The 22,143-nt window shown below is 36.1% G+C and overlaps 1 protein-coding gene across 2 annotated transcripts in view; it reads left to right on the top strand.

The window, feature by feature from the left end:
* The window catches only part of LOC140153476 (maleylacetoacetate isomerase-like), a 41,641-nt gene extending 23,618 nt beyond the window's left edge, over positions 1 to 18,023 (top strand). Inside the window, exons 5-9 of one of the 2 annotated variants that reach the window (XM_072176236.1) lie at positions 801 to 878; positions 3,571 to 3,618; positions 4,282 to 4,463; positions 9,980 to 10,156; positions 13,743 to 13,862. In XM_072176236.1, the coding sequence (XP_072032337.1) occupies positions 801 to 878; positions 3,571 to 3,618; positions 4,282 to 4,463; positions 9,980 to 10,130 (459 nt within the window). In that variant the 3' untranslated portion in view covers positions 10,131 to 10,156; positions 13,743 to 13,862. Of the gene's footprint in view, positions 1 to 800; positions 879 to 3,570; positions 3,619 to 4,281; positions 4,464 to 9,979; positions 10,157 to 13,742 lie in introns of both variants that reach the window. The other variant, XM_072176238.1, reaches the window with a different exon arrangement.
* Positions 18,024 to 22,143: the final 4,120 nt, after the last annotated feature.

Genomic DNA, 22,143 nt, shown 5'->3' with positions numbered 1-22,143 from the left:
GATGTATGTTCCACAGTTATTTAGCTACAGTTTAATTTACTTGTAGGAGGGGTAATGCAATTTTGCTAGAGATTGCTTTATTAATTTTCATATAATTTTGAAAATGAATAATGTGAATACAGCAACGAAGCCTGATTCTATAACTTCCAGTGAACCAGTAGGACTGCTACTACCTTGACATATTATGTGTTTCTTCCGCTGCTGCCAATATTGTTTTATTGAATTAGAGTAGGGATCACACAAAGGTATAGAGGCCTTGCATGCTTTTATCGATTGACTCCAAAAAAAGGATTTGAACCGGTGTCCTTCACCGTAATTATGGCACAGTGTAGTCCATTCAATCAAATGTTGTCATTAACCTATTTGATCATAGTGCATTTGTTATGTGTGTGAGATGAATTGTCACGGTAGATTGCAATCATGCTTTTGTTCAATGCATTTGAGTAGTCCACCATATTTACGGGATGATATGTCACATGCACAACCTCTTTTGTTTTCAACTTTCCAATACATTTTACTTGATCCATTTTTCGGCATTCTGCCGTATTCAATTAACATCCACTTGAATAAAATGAAGGAATTGTACAAGTTTCAGCAAGGAAGTTAATTACTCAACAGATGACTCTCTCAACATACTGCATTCTGATTATAAATTGCATAGGATAAAGAGTTGACAATGTTTACATTTGCTTCTTTTTGCCAAATAAATAATTTAAAAAAATGTTAATAAAACTGTTGCAGCTGATAATCTTGGTTTAGGATTCCCTAATAACTATTTGTGTATTTGTAACTGATTACAGCTTTCTATCATGGAGTATTTGGAGGAAACTAGATCAGGAACAGCGCTGCTTCCAAAAGACCCCAAACAGAGAGCATTAGTAAGTATAAAACCCCATGAGAACTACATGTCGATTGGCCAAAATGAATATTGTGTCTAATTTTGAACCAATCATATGCAAATGCAAGTTTGACCATAAATAGTTGAAAGCCTAGTCATAATTGGCAATTGAAATGAGCATTTCAAGTTAATCAACCAATCAGAAATGCTATTAGATGACCAGTAGTGTCCAGGTGGTTAAAGTACTTTGTGGTTAATAAACTATAGAACAAGAACATGTTGGTACGCTCTGATTTAGCAAGCGATTGCGAGAACTTAAGCGAGTGTTGTTCCCTCATGGCAGAGAGAGAGTCTAGCTTACATGCACTAACTGCATTATCATACGAAATATAATTAGTACCCAAAATGATTCTGCATGCCCTTTTTTGGACACGCTCAAGAGTACTAGATTGTTTAACAGTGAGCGATGAATGCCATCAGAGTATTCCAAAATGTATGTAACCAACGTAAACTGGGGTCAGCTCCGAAACGTTGAAACCAAAACGTTTCAGAGAACAAAGCATGAAGAGGTGTTTGTTAGCACACTTGCACATGTGATCCACCTGGGCATCCCATTTAAGATCTTGCTGTATGAAGATGCCCAGGACTTTGGCAGATGAAACAAAAGAAAGCAATGAATGGCCTATCTTCAGAATGGGATGAGAAGGTGGGTTTCTCATGAAACAGATTTGAATGGCTTGACATTTGTCAGGGTTGAGTTTCAGGTGGTTACTTACAGTCCAGTCCAGGAAGTCAACAAGATCAGACTGAAGGTTGCCTTTCTCACTACACGCACGGTTCTCATTCTCAACGAATGTGAGATCGTCAACATATTTCCAGTAGTGAGAACTGCAACCTTGAGCAGCGTCGTTGATGACAGCCTGGAAAATGATGGGACGAAGTTTGATACCTTGCGGGACACCAGCACGCAAGGGGGCATAATCAGACATGGTTTGGTTATATCTCACACACTGAGTGCGATTATTGAGGAAACTGCAAACCCAAGGAACGATAGCCCCCAGGACCCCCAAAGCAATCAACTTTTCAACAGCTATATTGTGATTTACCAGGTCAAATGCCTTGGAGAAGTCCGTGAGGACTAGACTTCATACATTGTTGCGTTTGTCTGAACCTTGGAAAAGTGTGTGCACAAGATTGATTAGGTAATGAGATGTTGATATACCACTCACATTCCCAAATTGAGTAAATCACAAAACATGTCATAAATAAATACCTCTTGGTAAAACAATTCAAAAAGTTTGATTTCTTATCAAGGGAATAAACTCCCAATGAATGCAAAAGGAAAAGCAAATTGGTGTTTTCTATGCTGAGAAAATTGAGTGGAACTAAAAGTCCTGTACAAACCAATAGGGACTTTGCGAGGGTGTCCCCGTTGTCAGACATGAGAAATGGGTAAGTGCAATGAATGGAACAACCCTGACCAAGAGAATGGATGCTGTACACTGCCCTAAGCATTCGAGTGTAACAGCCATCCAGCTCTTTAGATAGTTTGGGAGCTATGGTCCAGGATTTGCATCCATATGTTAACACAGACTCCACTGTTGCACTGAAGACCTGTAGTTTGAATTTCTTTGGTAGAGCAGACTTACAGATCTTGCTTAGGCTGTTACATGCTCTCCAAGCCGCTGCCTTGCTCACAGGCCACTGCTTTACATCAGCCCTCGAATTAAGGATCTGAAGGGGCCCTGCAACTTTTTTAGGGCAAGTTGATAATTGCCTTGGATTTTCACTGAAAAGGCAAGGCAGCACGGCAGTTTGTAATATTTCAAGAGGGCATCATGGCAACTGTTGAAAATTTGAGAAGGGCACCAGGGCAATTTCTCAAAAGTGAAGAAAACACACACAAACATAGATAGATGATTTTATGATGAAGGGGCAGGGCTGGGGCACCGACGGCAACTTCATTAGAGGACACAGCAAGTGACTGCCTTGGGTGAAGGACATATTTTGAGGGCATTACGGCAGTGGGGATGGGCTCCCACAGCAAACTGCCATGGGTTAATTCGAGGGCTGCCTTACAAGTTTTGACATCATGCTCTGTGCTAGCCATATATTAGAGATATTTGAATAGAAGTCTTTCACTTCATCTATCTTTGTGCCATTATTTGTGCTGGTGTTAACCTAATGGTCTTGGTTAAAAGACATGAACTTCGTCTTGGTGGTATTCATCTTTAAGCCGACTTGTGTGAACAATTCAAATCCAGTTGCAATCATTATTATGTTTTGATGGATCCAAGTGTGTGAAAATATTGGATCCAAAACATAATAATGATAAAATTGGATCGATTGAGCCCATTATTATTGGTCGAGCTATGAGTTTTAAAATATTGGACTCGACTGCGTCTCGTCCAATATTTTAAAACTCGCGTCTCATCCAATATTTTAAAACTCATAGCTCGACCAATAAATATGGGCTCAATCGATCCAATTTTATATCAAACTTGGGCCATAGCTACACTATAGGAACTTTCATGTAATAGTGGTGTTCAAGATCATACACTAAGGTCAAAGTGTCATTTGAGGTCAAATGTAAAATAGGCTGACAATGAAAAAAAATATTGTCTCATATCTTTGGACGACAACCTATCTGGTACCTCTGTCCCTATTTATTCCTATGGTTAGGCATTTTGATATATTAAATAGAATCTATGTCTATGTCTATTTGTTTGTAGGTTAGACAAATATGTGAAGTGATTGCAGGCGGTATTCAGCCACTTCAAGTAAGTATGAAACCATGTGTTGCAAGTCATGTACAAATTAGAGAATAAAGGTATTGTTTTTAGCCACTAGTGTGCATCTATCGTCTCATATAACACGGGCGACATCATTATTTTGTTCACCTCAATGTTTTACGCCAAACATAATGATGTTGCGTGTTATATGAGACCACAGATGCAAGACAGCGGCTAAAAACAATACTTTTATTCTCATTCTTTTAAAACATTTCAATTCAAATAAATATATTATTATAAGTATACCAAATTTTAATCAATTAAATCCTACATTTTACAAGGATTACCTAGGGCTTAGAATCGATCAGTCCCGTTGTTGCTATGCACCTCCGATTGGTTCAAATAGCGCGTAAGTATGACAACCTGAATCTTAAGTGTCCACAAATAAAATTCTATATATGATTATATAACAGATAAAACTTGCAACCACAACAGCCTGTATCAAAAGGATTGGCACCTGTCAGTTTTAATGTGACATTGAATTATCTTGAAATGATTAAATTTATAGTTTTATGACCATTTATAACATTTTAATTATTAATAATCAGTAGAACCTGTTGGGTGCCAATCATTTTCATACAGCCTGTATTAAGACAGTTTCATGGTAGCACAACATTACATAGATGTTCATTTTTTTGTATTTTCTTAAAGAATCTGAGTGTGTTGAAAGCAATAGGTGCCGACAGGAAAACAGAATGGGGCCATGATATGATTGCCAAGGGATTCCGCGCACTGGAAACATTCCTTGAAAATACTGCTGGGAGATATTGTGTTGGTGATGATGTGACTATGGCAGATTGTTGTCTGGTACCACAAGTCTACAATGCCAACAGGTGAGATCATTTTGCAATAATAAAATGTGACTTTCCCCACGCCAGGGCACTTCAGAAGATACAGAATTTGATAAAATGCAATAAAAAAACTAAATAAATTTTGAAGGAAATGTTGATTTTTGAAGATAAAAGCAAGGAGTAAAGCCCGGTCCTGACTCCACATCGCAGCACGATGCGATGCTGTGATGCTATAAAAACTGTAATGTGAGCCAGGTTTTTACAAGCTCAGCGGTGAAAATTCGCATCGCGCGATAGAAATTTCGGTCCGCGATGGAGTTGAACGATGTTCAACTTTTTTGCATCGCTTCTGATTGGATGCTGGAAAATCAAGGTCGGTAGAATGACCTTAAAAGGAGATGCAGACCCCACATGCTTTTAAAACATCACAACATCGTGCGATAAAATTAAAATGTACATTTTAATTTCATCACGCGATGTTTAAAAAGCATCGCAGCATCGCATCGCGCTGCGAAGTGGAGTCAGGATCGGGCTTAACCAACATGTTTGGTGCACGTATGGTTTTGTAAAGGTTTTAAAGTTTATAATCAGGAATTCATATCTGGAATATCTTGGGAAGATGTTATGTCAACTTTATGCTCATGCATTTTGTGAGAGCAACTGGGTCACACAAAAATGTGATAAAAAATAAATACACAAACAAAAGACCCTGTCATGTTTGATTGTTGTCTATGGACTGGAAATTAATATTTCACAAGGATGAATAGGTTCAATATTAGAATTTGCGTAGTGAGCTTGCTTTCATTGCGTTAAGACACAGCTTATTTTGCTTTGAGCTTATTGTCTTGTTTGCTACTGAGTTCTATTTAAACTTGCCTTCAGTTTTTGACTTGAATTTGTTTTTAAACTACAGCATGTAGTTTTCGCTGTTTGCTTTTATATTTTGTTGTCTGTCCCTGAAGGAGAGTAGTTAATCTGCTCGAAACTTCAGTTGTTTTTTATCTTGACATGATGTGTATTGACCTATCATTGCTGCTATTATCTGGATCTATTATTTTAATCCTAATTTTAATTTACCTAAAGTATGTGCATTGGCCATGACTATGAGCATCAACTTTCAGAAATGAATGACTTCAAAGAAATCAGAGATGCCACTTTTCCTGATTTTTGCCATGAATGAGTGCCTACGCTTCGTAACTTCCTGATATTTTTTAACAAGCAAGTGGTATCTCTGAGAAAAAATTATCAACTGTCACTGTCAGTGGATGTCCAGAATTATACTTTGAAGTATTTTTGATATACCATTATATTAATAATGTGAAAGTGATGAGCGCTGCATCACTTTTCAAAAGCTTTTTCAAAAGCGGTGCATTGTGCGCAATAGACCATGGTGTAAATGTAGTGTAAGGTGCTAAATTTGTTTGCTGCTGTTCCTGAAAATATAATTAAATGGACCAAGCAGAGTATTGTGACGGGACCGAGTGGTTAGGTCTGATGGTATGTGGCTGGCAAGTGGTTTTAGGAGGTGGGTTGGCTAGAGCCAGAATCCGGTGGAGCACTTGAGAGGTTGTGATGGACCACCGAAAAGGAAACTGTGGTAACACTAGATTATTCCCTTTGGTAGCTTGTTTTACACTCCTCAAAAGAATTAAAGGATCAGTTGAATATAATCATCATTTTTGAAAACATTGGATATGATGATAATATTATTGATAATTGTGCTTGATCTTTCATTACATCACTTGTTCACTAAGCTGCAGACAAAATTCACTCATTACAAATATCCGCCATCACCCACATCGTGAGGGGGAGGGAGGGAAATGGAGGCCAAAATTTCGATTTTGAAGCCATTTTTCAAACGTCACCACGGTCAAGGTCAAGTTACATATTGGGGTGGGTTTGTGTATGTGATGTGTGTTTGGGTCTATATGTCACATTAGTGGGTATAAGATGCCCTCAATGTATCCCTGGGGTGGGGAAAGTCATTAATGTAACCGTACAAAAGATGACCACTCAGCCCCTCCCCGTTTCTGTGAGGGTAGGGGTCTTAATCGTGATCATTAAATGGTACACAATGACAGAACATGTAGAGTATTCATTTATGCATTATGTTGAACTAGTAAGGGAGCTCAATTATGACCCCTACCCTCAGATATGTGTAGGATCTACAGGTAGAATGAAACATAAGGATTAGACTAACAGTAACATAACTTTATCAACAACAGTGCTGAAAGCTAGTATTTTCAGGAGCATGCAATATTTAGCTTGGCATATCATTATATAGCCATAGTCGATTTTTGATAAATTAAAATATGTTATTAATCATGATGAACGCATTCAGGAACTCAAAATTATACTGATATTTATTACATCAAAATACTAATATAAAATGGTTATGAAAAAGTTCATATAATTATATTAGTGACAGTAAAAGTAAAGTATACGTAGGCTTATATTATTGAATGCAACATATCATAATGGCATAATTATAATGCCACTTCAATACTGAACATTTATTCTGATTTTAGAATCTGCCAGTTTATTAATCGCGAAAGCCAGAGTTAAAAATCGACTATGTACTTTGCATTTTAAATGGGACTTTGAACGGGCAAAGTCCCTATTAGCACACACACTGTCAATCATACTTGTTTATTAATCCATTAAACCGCAAGCACAAAGCCTGGAAGTACAAGACGCGCTCATGCACCCAATCTCATCCATTGACAACCGTGTTAAGCATGTTAACCGCAATCTAAAGTAAGTAGTCCACTTGGGAAGCTAACAAACAGAGGGATACTCTAGGCTCTATGGGGGAGTTCGTGGCCATCTCTGTTGTACTCAGTCAACCATGATTTTATTGTTGTACAAGTCAAGGGCTTTCAGAAAAACTTGGGTGATTGATCTGAATTTGCCTAACTTTTTCTATAGAGGGCGTTTTTCAAAATGGCCGCCAAAATTATTACTTTTGACAATATCTCAGGTTCTGGAGTGCGTAGAGACACGATTTTGGTGTCTATACCTATGTTTTTACTACCAAGGAATCCAATAAGACCAGTTGTTTAGTCACTGGCACCTCCTTCGAGGCAACCATTTTGAATTTCAAAATGGCCGCCAAAAATTAACATTGTTATTTATAAGCAAAGAGTCATAGTTTTGGTGGCTATACCTTTGTTTGTAAGGTCTTATAGTATCCAATGGGAGCATTAAGAATATCTTACATTTGTATTTAACATCTACATGGTTTTGTCCATGCTTAAAATGCATTTTATATGGTATAATACTATTCAAATCAGACCTAAGCTCACATGATTATTAACCTGACAGTTTCGTCTGGTCGACAGAGTTTCTCAGGAGCCTCCAAAACTGTCATTATTAGGCATTAGGCAGTTAAACTTAGGTTGTGATTGAAAGAAAACCGTACCAATTTACCATTTGATTTGTAAGGAACTTGATTATCTTCAATAATATCCCGGAATATATATAGTCTATAGTCTAGCTCATATATATAGTCTATCAGGTCAGTTGTGGAGATTTCTACAGCTATCTGTCTTCTGACACTTGCAGAATACACTGCATTTTACCATTGCTACACGGCAAGGACAAGTTACACGAGCACAGTTGCCGCACTGACACACCACACTCCAACATGGCTCCAATGATCTCCATGATGTCAAAGGAAGAAGGTTTCCATTCTCATGTAGAAAACCATTGAACTCAGTACCACTGGAGTTGTGCTGCATCTCCTCAACCTCTCTGTATCTTTCACTGATGGGTCGTCATGGTAAATGTCAAAGATATAATCGCATCTGCCATGGTGATGATACAGAGAGGTTGTTTCTGCAAACTTTGAGAGCAGATTAGAGAAACTTGCAAGTCCTGATAGAGGCACTCTGCGGATTGCTGCCATGACATCAATCAGGAAGGTTGAATCATCTTTATGCCGGTAGCAATAGTCATCAGGCTTGAGGGTTTCCTCTAATTCCCGAACAAGTTGGCTCTTTTCTGGTTTGGCCATTAAACCGTCACCACCAAACAGCAATGGGGAAGGTACATATGTCAGAAGATCATCAGTGCCAAGACCTCTATCTCTAGCCACTTCGATGGATTTGTCAGTCATATTCATGGCTGCGATGACTTTCTGGACTGTTCTCTTGGGTTTGTCTTTGATTGAGGCCATTGTTTTGAGATTCCCTCTCTTAGTTTTACAGATTTCTTGATTATCTCTTGACTGTGGAAAGCCTGATATTTGTTCTTCCCTTTTCCAGACGCATTTAGTCCGTCGTTTCTGATTACTGATGTCATCACCTGCTTGGTGACAATGTTGTGGAGCTCTGTGGGGCACTCTGCAGAGAACGGTGACCCTCTCTTTTCAATGAACTTCATCATCTCTTGAACGTGCCCTTCTTGTTTGTTAGTGACTGAAGATGATAATTCATGATGGTGCCATGCCTCTGAGGTACTCCGTCGACACCAGTAAATTATCTGTGCAGGTTTTTTCAGGATGGCTGTCCACCCCTACTGCGTCCAAGTCTAATATAGTAGTATTTTGGGGTTTCTTGACCCTAAAAAACATATGTTTAGACACCAACGTCCAGGTCTATGAACCTCTAACGCTAAGATAAAGTAAAAGTAGTCAATTTGGCCCATTTTGAAAGGCGCCCTCAATAAAAAAGTGAATTATATTCTATTAGTCTATACCAGTTTTTTTGGGGGTTCCTTGACCCTGAAAACATATGTTTAGACACCAACGTCCGGTCTCTATGACCTCTAGAGCTGAGATAAAGTCAAAACTAGTCAATTTGGCAGCCATTTTGAAAAGCGCCCTCAAAAGAAAAGTTATTCATATTCTAAATATATTCTATTAGTTTTTTCGGGTTCCTTGACCCTGAAAACATATGTATAGACACCAAAATCATATCTCTATAAGCCTCTGGAGCTAAGATATAGTCAAAAATAGTTAATTTGGCGGCCATTTTGAAAAGCGCCCTCTACAGAAATGGTCTTATTGGATTCCTTCAGTAGTAAAAACATAGGTATAGACACCAAAATTGTGTCTCTCGCACTCCAGAACCTGAGATATTGTCAAAAGTAATAATTTTGGCGGCCATTTTGAAAAACGCCCTCTATAGAAAAAGGTAGGCAAATTCAGATCGATCACCCAAGTTTTTCTGAAAGCCCTTGACTTGTACAACAATAAAATCATGGTTGACTGAGTACAACAGAGATGGCCACGAACTCCCCCATAGAGCCAGGAGTAGGAGTACGGTGACTGAAAAGATCAGATGTGAAAATCTGTCAATTGCGCACAAATTAATTGAATCAGAGTTTTAAGCTTAAATGCAATAGCCAGAGTATGAACAATTGGCAAGTGGACTACGGAGAAGTCTAATCATTATACAGGGCATAGGTAAGAATGCTGCAATGCAACAAACGATCATCTCCAGTCTCATATATCATGCTATCACTCCATAAATATACTAACTTAATTTTACCTAAACATAATAACAGTTTTGGTAAACCCTCATAATTTGTCATGTGTGTTGTTGTTATATTGTTAGGTTTGGTGTGGATTTGTCACAATTTCCTACCATTCAATGCATCCATGATGCACTGATAGAGCTGGATGCATTCAAAAAGACACATCCTTGTCACGCACCAGACAGTCCAAAAGACTTTGCCAAATCAGTTGATCCTCTACTGGCAAAATGAACCATAATTGGAGACAATTGTTTAAGGTAGGAAACTCGGCTCCCACATGTCGACAAGGAAAAAATTATAAACAATATTCCCCTCCAAGTTAGACTATGCCATAGTCAAATTTTGATAAAAATATGTTATTATTATTTAATCATGATAACGCATTCCGCTGAACTCAAAATTATACTGATGTTTTTTGAATATGTTAAAATTAAAGTGTTCAATAGTAAAATGGTCATAAAGAGTTTATATAATTAGATGATTAGTGACAATAAAAGTTATCGAATGCAACATATTTTGTAATTCACCCCACTTCAATTTGTGTGCATTTCCTTTCGACATTTGAAAAACCCGCATAGAGAATAAACATCTTTACAGTAAAGGTAAATTTGAAAATAACAACAAATAACGTTTCTGGTTTTGAAGGTTCATTTCTAATCTATCATCTTCTTCAGACTGACAACCCATACCACTGCTCACTGTCCTTTTAGAAACGTCACTGAATATGTGAGTAAATATATGTGACCATCCACCACAAAGTGGTAGTAAAGTCGGCTCTGATCATTTTCTCTTTATTGCAGATTTTAAAAGAATGCAATTTCAGCTTCAAAATGACACCTCAACCAGCTTCATCGGACATCTGGAAGTGAAGTTGTGGTTCATCAAAGGTCAAATTCCTAATATATTTTACATAGAGATCCATATACTGTTTTTGATTGTATCTCAAAATGGAAAATGCCGACTTTACGACCAGTTTGTGGTGGATGGGCACATATCATCTTTTACTACTGGATTTGATATAATGAACCTTCAAAACCATTTTAACAACAATCCAGATGAACTTGTTCAAGGAATAATGTTTCTTCTCCTTTAAAAACAAGACCAAGGGCATGCACTTTCATGACTTTGGGTGCTCCATTTTATTTCAATGCCAATGAGGTTAAGAAAATGGCAGTTGTTCCAAATCTACCTTACACAGAGTGGGCTGACATTCAAATTTTAGATGTCTCTTGGACAAACATTCAAATTGGGTATCGCTATAAAGTGTGTCATAAAAACAAAACGGTAAATGCTAATTCCTTGATTTTTTCGCACAAGGTCACTAATGGATATATCATTTATAAAATGTTTTAAAACCTAAAAGGTTCAATCAGTTCTAAAATAAAATGGATTATTTTCTCACTTTTTTTGACTCACCCTGTATTTACTGCTGGTAAATTTGTGAGTTTCCTCTACTGAAAATGTAGACTCTCTGGATGACTTAAGGAAGATTTACGGTAGAAAGCATGGAAAGGGCACACAATAATCAACTTAGGGTGCCAAATTCGGAACCAAATACGACATGAATACTGCATAACGTTGCCCGATCTGCCGTTATAAATTACACTTGTGTATTTTGGTATTTTATATTCTCACAAAACTACTTTACGAGAATCCAACCAGATTCACGTAACAAGCTACGAATCTGAAGGTCTAGATGGTACACTATGAATTCATCGTGTCATTATTTATATATAAAGTGATACACCCAGGAGGGGTAGACTTGATTAGCATGTTAGTGTACAATGACATAGGCCTATAGTCCAAAACAATTGTTCAATTTGTCAATCCATCAAAACTTGTATTAGACAAAAACTTGTTTTGGGGGTCAAAATGTGTGGGAAAGCATGCTAAAAACTTGTTTAGGGGGTGTTTGAAAAAAAATTGGTCATGCATGCGTACACTATCATCTTTGAGTGGCCCTCCCCGGTATAATATTAATTAATCGCCGCTACTTTAAAAGTCACTGTCCAAACACTAATGCTTTTCTTGGCGGATTGGGCAGCGTTTGGTAAAACTTTTTTCTGCTAAACAGGGAGTGTTTGATGCATCTTGAGACTACAATTTTTTAGTTTTAGCTGGCTGGCAAAATCGTGAAATTATCAGACATGTAAAACCCAATAATAATGATTCAGTTTTAGAAACATGCATATCTCCACTTCATTTATGACTGTTTAGTATTGGGTATTTACGAAATTGACTGGCTGGTAAGGTAAATTGTGCACGGAAAAAGTGAAACTTGGGAATGGGAGTCCAAACAGATGTACGTAAACATCCAAGGTTACTGTCATGTACGTGTGTGTACATCAAGAATGCTATACACAGTACAATGTACTGCAGCAGAGCTTACTGCTGCACCGGGCAGAGCTCAGTCATGTCAGTGTGTTGTGTCGCTAGTTTTACTGGGGTAAAAAGTAGGTAGTATTATAAGTCACTGATAATTTTATTATCCCTGGTATATATTCTTACTGTAAAACTCATAGCATTCTAAAAAATTCCCAGAAAAATTTGACAAAGAAATGTTTTTATCAATAAAATTATGACATTTAATTCACACACAGTAGTGCAATATCAATGAATCCCCAAGTGAAAAATGACATTTCTTTTTTTGCGGATAGAACGATTTAGTTGATGCCCCGATCTGTAATTTGGGGAATAATTTATTATAGGATAGGGTACAATTAAGGAAAATGTTAGGGGATTATACGTGCATGACAGATTAATGACACGATAGCCAACAATTCTAACTTAGTGGGCAACTTCCAAGCAAAGTGGTCCTGATATCAACAAAATTACAAATTCAGCGTAATAAAAATGTTTTGCTGAAAGTGTGTGGGCTATATCCCTTGCCCAAGTGGAAAGCTAATTAAGCCTTCCAGTAGCCTGCCAGTGGCCTTCCAAAGTGGCCTTCCATCATTTGGAAGGCTAGTTTGTAGCCTTCCATTCACTTTCTTGGGCTTCTGTCAGGTGGAAGGCCAATTTCTTAGCCTTCCATGCAAAAATGAACTGGCAGGCCATCCAAACTGATAAACCATCCATGAACTAACATGCCATGGTAGGCCATCCTCCAGTAGTGCATTATGGGAGGTCAGAGCCCAGAGGTCAAAGTTTAAAGGGTATTTTAAGTGTTGTAAACAGTATGTAGTTGATTGCTAGCATACCTAGACAGCATCAGCATTTTGTGACTTTCTTAGTCTGTAAAATTGTGCTTCTTTTTTGCCATGAATTTGAGCCAAGTGGTTACTGAATTCAGCAGCCATGCATGCATATGCATAATTGTAATATACATATCATTTATGTTAGCATCAGTTGGGCCAGTTATAGTGACTCAGATATGACCCAGATGAAAGGTGTTAATGATGTTGTTGGGTATGTTTGTACTTTGAAGTGTACAATTGAATTGTACTCTATACTAAATTGTATTTAATTGATAAAAATGTAGATATTTATATAGCGCTTTATGCCGTAAACAGCCTCAAAGCGCTTTACATTTATTCCGCCGTCATTAGAATATGTCGGAACCACGTTTGCAGCCTACAAGTGGCACAGGGTCCATCAGTACAATGACTGTGACTACCCCTAACAGCTTCCCATTGCACCTGGGTGGGGTGAGGCAAGCGAGGCAAAGCGCCTTGCCCAAGGGCGCAACGGAACACGGTGGTGGGACGGGGAATCGAACCCATGCACGTCGAGCAAGCTCTCGGATTATGAGTCCAAGGCCGTAACCACTGAGCCACTATAACATGTCAAATGAGATTACATACATAGCAAGTTTATTGTTTTACTGTTTTGTATCCATTTTAGATTTCAAGTTGATATGTCCAAGTTCCCCATCATAGCAAGAATCAATACTGCCCTTCTTGAGTTGGATACATTCAAAGTCAGCGATCCTGTCAATCAACCAGATTGTCCAGAAGATCTCAGAAAGTAAGGAACAATAATCAGAGGTGAACAGCAACAACAACAAGTGCAAGAGTGGTCAGCCTGTGATCTACAGGGCCATATGCTGCACTAAATATCCAATGCGGCCAGTCAAGCATTTTCGTGGCAAAAAAGTTAGTAATAACACTATAATAGCCCGTCAAATTGTCTGTACTTTACAATGTCAGTCTATTAATATCGAATTGATTAATTCGAATTAAACAATTCATCGAGTGGCCATGGGCAGCACCATTAGACATGTTACAAGACTACCAAGTGACAGGTGATGAACCGTACACACACAAAAGAATAGGCACTTTTTTGATAATTTTCATCAAGGTTACTCAAAACTTACCTAGCTAATTTATTATACAGCAGGGGTCCATCAACGGAAAGTCTTGTTATGCTCTCACAAAAAAATCTGAAAAATCCAAAATGTTGGTCTAAAATTTGGCCAAGGTTACTGCTGTCCCATTCAAAAGCACAGGAAGACCACTCACAGTGTTGAGGTCACCTTTCTAGACTTCCTGTCTGCTGGCAGTAATGGCTACTACCAGTGCTAACATCAATGAATTGTTTAAAACAAATTAATAAATTCGGTATTATAGACTGAATGTGGCCCTCGTATTCAAAAAGGTTAGCCACCTTGAAGTGGTATGTAGCTTTGGGTTACTAGTAGAATAGGAATTTTGTCAAAGCAGAAGAGTTGCAGTCACTAGCATCCACAACATGCCCATCTATCAGGGCACAGTTCTTTAACCCCAATACATTTGCACATTCATTGAATGACCTTGGAAAATTTGAGTACAAAAACTCATTCTCTGCAACTTGAGGTTAAATTTTGCACTATGATTGTTTCATTGAGGTTATTGAACTATGCCATTGGGTTGAGGCCATGTGGTCCATAGTGATTACTCCTTTGAATCAGACATGGAGTTAGGTGTATTTCTTTTCCAGTTAGAATATACAAACATGCAAACTTATTACAGCTTTTAAAGTTTGGGGCTATTGGGCTATTCCATATAAAATCCACACTACCCCTGTGGAAGATTTAGCTGAAGTCTTCCACAGAGGGAGTGTACGTTTTGAAAAGAATAGACAGTTGGGTAACTTCCATTTGAAATACTCACTCCAGTTGTGGAAGATATAGGTAAAGCCATAATACAGTGGGAGTATGGGTTTCAAAATGATTAACCCTGACCAGTTACATTCAAAAAACATTCTCCCTATGTGGAAGATATTTCCAAAATCTTCCACATGGGTAGTGGGGATTTCAACTGGAATAGCCCATTGCTTTTGGTCTTGTGCAGTCAGCCTTCGGGCTGTTGACATCAACTAGCCATTTTGAACCCTCTAAAGAATCAATCACTAGCAGACTACTTCCAAATCCCATTACTTATATTTAACCCCCTGAGCACTCCCTGCCGATCTAACATTGTCTCTGATTGGTCAGTTACATGATATTGTCACTTTAATCACCAATCAGAATGGAGCTTTGCAAACAATTCACCCCAATTTTTGTGTGTGCTGAAATTATTCTACAGTGTTGCTGATTGGGCCAATTGATAATGCAAACTTCTTTTTGGCCAAACGGCAGGTAGTTCTCATGGGGTTTGGATTGTTATACCAAGTTGATCTTGCTCTGTTCTGTATTATGCTGAATTTGTACTCCATCGGTGAACAACAAGTGATGGTATTTGACCAATGAGGTAGCTTGCTTTTCCCTATGTAATAAAAAAGCGCTCTACCTCATTGGCTAAAAACCAATGGCTATCGCTCAGCGATGTAGTATAAATTCAGCTTTTTGTGTTATGTACCCAATTTTTAGTTCTTTTTTGAGTTGCTGGCTATAGCATGCAGGTAAGACACACAGAAGAATGCAGCTGTAGCAATGGCAGGGACACACCTGTTCCAAGAAATAGGTACTTATAAACAAGTAATTTATTTAATCATGAATACAAGTAGCCATACTAGAGGCTAAATCAGGAACATCATGTATCAAGTTGATGTAAAGATCAGCAGGTCCATAGCCAGGATTTAGTAAAAATGGACATTTGGGGCTGGTTTGAACAGTTTAACATGAAAAGATGTCCTTTTGTTACTGTTTTTTTCTTCTTAATTTGAACCTTTTTAGACATTTTTACTATGAAAAGTGGATCTTTTTATTGATTGGGGATGAACCCCCATCCTGCACCCCTGGCAGTTTTACTTGCATTTATGTATGATTCAATCTCACACTGTGACATGGCAATAAAAACACAATAAAACACAATAAAATAATGTTAAAACATTGTCATATTTTTGTAGGTAAACAAAAAAATGTAATATCATGAAACTATTTTTGTATGTAAATCTGTCAGACCATTATCTTGATGGTCAGACCTCGACCGATCCCAAAAAATTACAGAACTAATTGTCTAAATAAGGAAGAAAATATACAGAATAGAATGGATTTTAATATGCAATCTGTTATTTATATTTAGACTTCAATTTGAATGTAAGGAAAACTTGCAGAAGACACATCCCATTTTGGAAATAATGGTAAAAAAATATAAGATCATGTGTATACTTGGCTTTCCTTCTCAGTGCACAGAGAATGTAAATTGCATAGGGATCTTATAATAAATTACTTAACACAAATACATGGTATTATGTAATCTGTTGTACCTCAAGTTTTTTGGCAAATTTGAAATTGAAATAGTAAACAATCCTTTTCTTGTATACATTTTAATTGTCTTTAGCAAGTCTGTTATGCAGTCTGCTTATTTATGTGGTTTTATTTTTATATAGAAAGATAGTGCTCACTTTTCTTTTAAATTTCTAAAATGTTTTCACTGTCTGACATTTTCATTGCAAACATAAATCTACTGTATTTAAAGAATTATGACTGAATACAAATGTCTAATTTAGTCACCTCTGATTAGAATCGTATTTGAAAAATTAGTTCTGTAATTTTCTTGAATTGAGGGATTCATCATAGTCATCAAGCCAAATTCTTCCGTCTGCCAAAACTTAATATAAGGCCAAGAAAAAAAATTGTTTGTTTGCCCTTTCATGAAAAAAATCAGGAGGTTCGATAGGTCAATTTTTTTTTTTGATATGATGTAAACAGCGAATGTTTAAGTCCCACATTTGTTTCAAAAACAAAACACAAAGAAAGAAAAATGAAAACAGTCAGGGAAACATAGTCATGAGGTATCATTTGCCAATGTTTGGGTTTTAAAATGCTCAAAAAGATCTTTGAAAAGTATAAATTATTTTTAAATGATTTTTTTGGCAATAAATTAATGATTTTTTTGCCAAAAATTACGAATTTTTTGAGGTTGTAAAAGGAAAAAAAATAGAAAATAAAAATGTGACCCAAGATTTTCGTGATATTTTGGTCGTTCAGGGAAGGGCAAACAAACAATTTTTTTTTTTTTTTGGCCTAATTGAGTAAACTTTCTTGTAATTAATATGAAAGACTTTACCAAGATCAATATAAAATTTGGATTTTGTTATTGTTGCAATTTTCTCTTAAAGCCATATTGTAACATTTCCATAAAAATGTATTATTTCTTTTCCATAAAATGTTAGCTTTTACTGTCAGATATGCCACCTTTTAATTTTGAGGTGAACAACTGATATGAAGCAAAGAAAATTGTAATTTACTACCAGCACCGATGTCGACAATGCATGTCACTTTGTCGGTAGTGCTACGGTATGGCCCTTTGTGTTTATGATCGTCCCGCACACCATATACGTACTGTGTTATGAACATCCTGCGTTTTATTCAACAAAATCACAAATTTGACAAAACTACACCGGAGTCTTGATTTTTGCACGGTATGATAGTTTAATAAAGTACATAATCGTGTAAAAAAACAGAATTCTGAAAAATGTTGAGAGCATCATCCTCAGCAAATGTTACAATATGGCTTTAAATAATGTACTTATGCCCGTCGGAATGTCAGTGTTTAGTTAGATTCTATTTTCATAAATTTGGATTAAATTATATCTTTATGCTTTCATATCATTATGAAAACATTTTGCAGCTATACAAAAAGAGGTTTTTTAAAATATAGTTTTTAAGGGAAAGTGTAAAACAAGATGTGTTTCTTGTATTTTAAATTATTTCAAGCGAGCATGGATAATTGGTATAAATAAATTAGGAGACAAACCAGACATTTTGATTCTTTCATTCGTATCAATGTGTTACTAATTATATGCCTCCACCCACTGCACTTGACTAATGTTTTATTACTATTGTAACAGCTAAGAGTATTGTATACATGTACACAATACTGCATTTATGTGTCTCACACATGCACCTGTATGACACAGTGTCATACAGGTTTGACACATGTATTACTTAAATAGTCACCTATTGTAATCAACATAAACAGGGCTTTGTTTTAGCTCTTGAGACCTCACAGCTGTGCGCTTTAAGAAATTAAGACTTAAGTGCCAAGTGTTTCAAGTGATATGTATGTACCCACCTGTATATAGCAGTCCACAGGTATGCTAGATGCAGGGGGTGTAGTTGACAGGTGGATGACATACATGTGGAGATGTAAAGGGGTGATTCTTATAGGATTCTCAAGGTCGGGTTGTTCCATCTATTGCACTTACCCACTTCTCATGTTCTCGGGTTATGGGTGTCAAGAGGTGTCAAGGGATACTATAGTATTCTCATCCTTATGCCCGTGCTACAACTTGAGCACAGTTTAGTATGTCATGGTGTTCTTTTGCTTAGTTTGGCAGAAAACCTGATTTTCATGTATTGGAAAATATCAGGAAAACTGGTGTCCCGATATCCAATATATTACAAAGGCTACAAAAACTGGAACTACAGCGAAAATTAGAAAACAAAAGATGGGCTCGCAGATATGGACAAAGTAGATACCGGAAGGGTATTGTCATCTGCTTTGCACTGATTGATGTGAGGTCTATAATTCAGTGATACGTAGGGTATGCACCAAATATTATTATTGGGTAGACACTTCACAGAAATGTTTCCAAAACAAAAAAAAAGTAAAGTCTATTTTGCCACAAATCAGCATTGACTTTTTTACTAAAAATTGGAATCAAGAAATTAAAAAGGTTTGAAGTTTCACATCTGGTATTGAAATGGAGGAAAGATGTACAACTGTACATGTTATATCATAACAAAATTATGACTGCAACAAAAGCGGTGCTTTCATTGATTAGGCTGCGATCACATACAAAATACGCTCATTCGATCAGGCTGAGTTCACATAGGAGTATGTGAACTCAGCCTGATCGAATGAGCGTATTTCGTACAGCGAATACCGTATACCATATACTTCTATGTGATCGCAGCCTTAGAGAGCACAATGTGCAACTTTTGATTTAAGATCACCATTTCTTTAATTTTCAACCAATTTCAACAAAAAATGTCTCTTTAAAATAAGAGCTAAAGAGTACAGGTATTGGTTGCCTGTTTAATTTTGATATATTTGTCTTTGTTCAGGATATACAAGGGTGAACATTACTGGTACCTTAATTCTTTTGCTTATTGTAGACCTTTTCCCAAGCAAAAATTTGTGTAATAATGATCTACAAACTTGTTGTTGCAGTCATTGTTATGATATAACATGTTCAGTTGTAGATCTTTCCTCCATTTCAATACCAGATGTGAAACTTCAAACCTTCAAATTTTTAGTAAAAAAGTTAGTGCTGATTTGTGGCAAAATGGACTTCACTTTTGGTTTTGTTGTGGAAGCATTTCTGTGAAGTGTCTACCCAATAATAATATTTGGTGCATACCCTACAAATATCTGCAGCTGACAACTGCATTCCAAAGCTATGAAAACAGATGGTTTGATCTCAGATACTTAATGCTATTATGCTAAGTACTACTTGAGCAATTACTAGTCTTTGTTAAGCAGTCAGTCATATAATGACTAGTCATTTAGATGGAATTAAAGGAAGTCTCAACCAAGTCCAGCCAGTCTAATTGATAGGCTAACACAGACAGGTTAATTTAATGTTTGGCCTACAGGTGCACTCTATTGACAAGGCTACTTCAAATTGAACATCTTCACATCTAGAGTGCTATGTTGTGATACCAAGAAATGCTCTCAAGCATGTTCTTACTCCCGATTCCAGAAAAACACAGCACATTTTTTTTAAATAAATATAATCAATTTTCTTATTTGGTATTAAACATGTAAAAGTCAATTTTAATATTTGGAAATAAGGGTAAAAACTAAGAGTGTTTCGGGTGTTTTTTTTTGTAAACTGTGACAATCAATCCCTAAGACTTGTACAAAGACTAATTACAGGTCAGGCATTCTAATTTTGGAACATATTTTCCAATCTTTTAATTTTATAGCCAATTATCAAAATTAACATAAAATATTAAAATTAAGAACAAACTCTTAGCCTATCAAGATTCTGTTCGGCTTGTGCCAATTCTGCGAATTTTGCGACTACAATTTTTGGACCTTATTTCTAAAAAATTGGCAAAATATTAAAAATGAAAAACTAAAGGATTAAGATTTAGCTATGTTTTATTTGTACAACAGGATACTGTTTTTTAATAATAATTATGATTAAAAAAGAATTAATGCTGTATTTTCCTGGAATCAAGAATATTTAAAGTTAGTCATGGTTTTGATACATAGTGTGAACAATCTTACTCCCTATTCCAGAAAAATACAGAACTAATTTTTGGGATTAAAAAAATATTATCCTGTTTTGCTAAATGAAACATAGCTAAATCCTAATCTTAGTCCTAACTGGCAATAAAAGTTAAATTTAATATTTGGTCAATTTTGGGAAATAAGGGCCAAAAACATGCGTTTTAATGGTGTTTTTCGTATGCTGTGATAATCAAGCCCAAAGACTTGTACCAAGACTAATTTTAGTTTATGCAGTCTAATATTTGGAAAAGACATGTTTTAACTAATCATTTAATTAAAGTAACACAAGAAAGTGAAAATTAAAGCAAAATTTAAGCATATGCTCAAGATTTTGAATGCTTAGACTTGTTCCAAGTCTTTGATTTTTGTGACTCGATTGTCAGAAAACATGCCAAAAATGCATGTTTTTGGCTCTTTTTTCAAGAAATTAGTAACATAGTGAACTTTTTCTTTTATCTCCAGTTCGGACTAAATGAATGATTAGGATTGAGCTATGTTTCATTTGGCAGAACTTGATAATATTTTAATCCCAAAAAAATAGTGCTGTATTTTTCTGGAATGGGGAGGTAGAAATGGTTATGATAATGATCAACTAAACATGTGTGTATTTCATAATTGGGCCATTCCATTTAAAATCCAAATATTTGGAGAAAAATCTGAAAACGTTTTTACTTTTAGAATATCATGTGAATGATGTCATGTATGTGGCTCCTGAAATTTGTACTAAAATTAATATCTAATTAGTATTTTTGTGAAACTAGAAAAATACAACCATACAGAAAATTATTATGGTCATCAAGTGTGGGCATATGACAAGAGTCGATTATACACAATTTAAGAATCGTTATGTTCCTTTATGTCACTTTCAGTGTTTTATTTTGCTAACATTAACAGCAAGCATACAACACAACAACAAACATTGAAATATACATAATTATGGCAATCTTATTTTAAAAAGTGTTGATATAACCAATTTATTATCAACTTTTTGTCGAGTATAAATGTACAAATTCAAAATAGTACCATATCAGAAAAACACAGCACTGCATTTTTTTTTAATTAAGAAAATAGTGTCTTGCCAGATAAAAATATTTTTTTAAAGAGTTGATATACCAATTTGTTAATCAACTTTTTTCAGAATGTACAAATTCAAAGCAGTACCATTTTTCATGAAATACTGCCGATATCAGAAAATGCAGTACTGCATTTTTTTTGTTAATTAAGAAAATATTTCTCTGTTGTGCCAGATGAAACCTAACATTCAATCAATGTTTACAAAACAAAAGGATTAAAATAGGTAACATTTGTTAATGAAGCTCATTTTCAGTATTTTGAAGGTGTATTCTTAATTTTGATCAACATATTTTTCTCCCATATGCATAATGAAGACTGAAAAAGATATTGAGACCATTATGGTCTCGGGAAAGAGGTGTATATTAATTATCCTTAAGGTGGTTCTACACCCCTTGATTTGTGACTTGCATTTTTGTCAAAAAATAAGAACACACTGGTAACAAAAGTTATGTATATTATAGGGGCAAGGGTACACTGGAATTTCAGTGACTCGAGACAAGCGGTACATTATTTATGATAAGAAAAGAGGTACCGCTAGAATGTACCCCATTTCTTAACACATA

This window comes from Amphiura filiformis, chromosome 5 (genome assembly GCF_039555335.1).
Source record: "Amphiura filiformis chromosome 5, Afil_fr2py, whole genome shotgun sequence".
NCBI lineage: Eukaryota > Metazoa > Echinodermata > Ophiuroidea > Amphilepidida > Amphiuridae > Amphiura > Amphiura filiformis.
The sequence above is the reverse complement of the archived record's forward strand: the minus strand, read 5'-3'. Positions and strand labels throughout refer to the sequence as shown.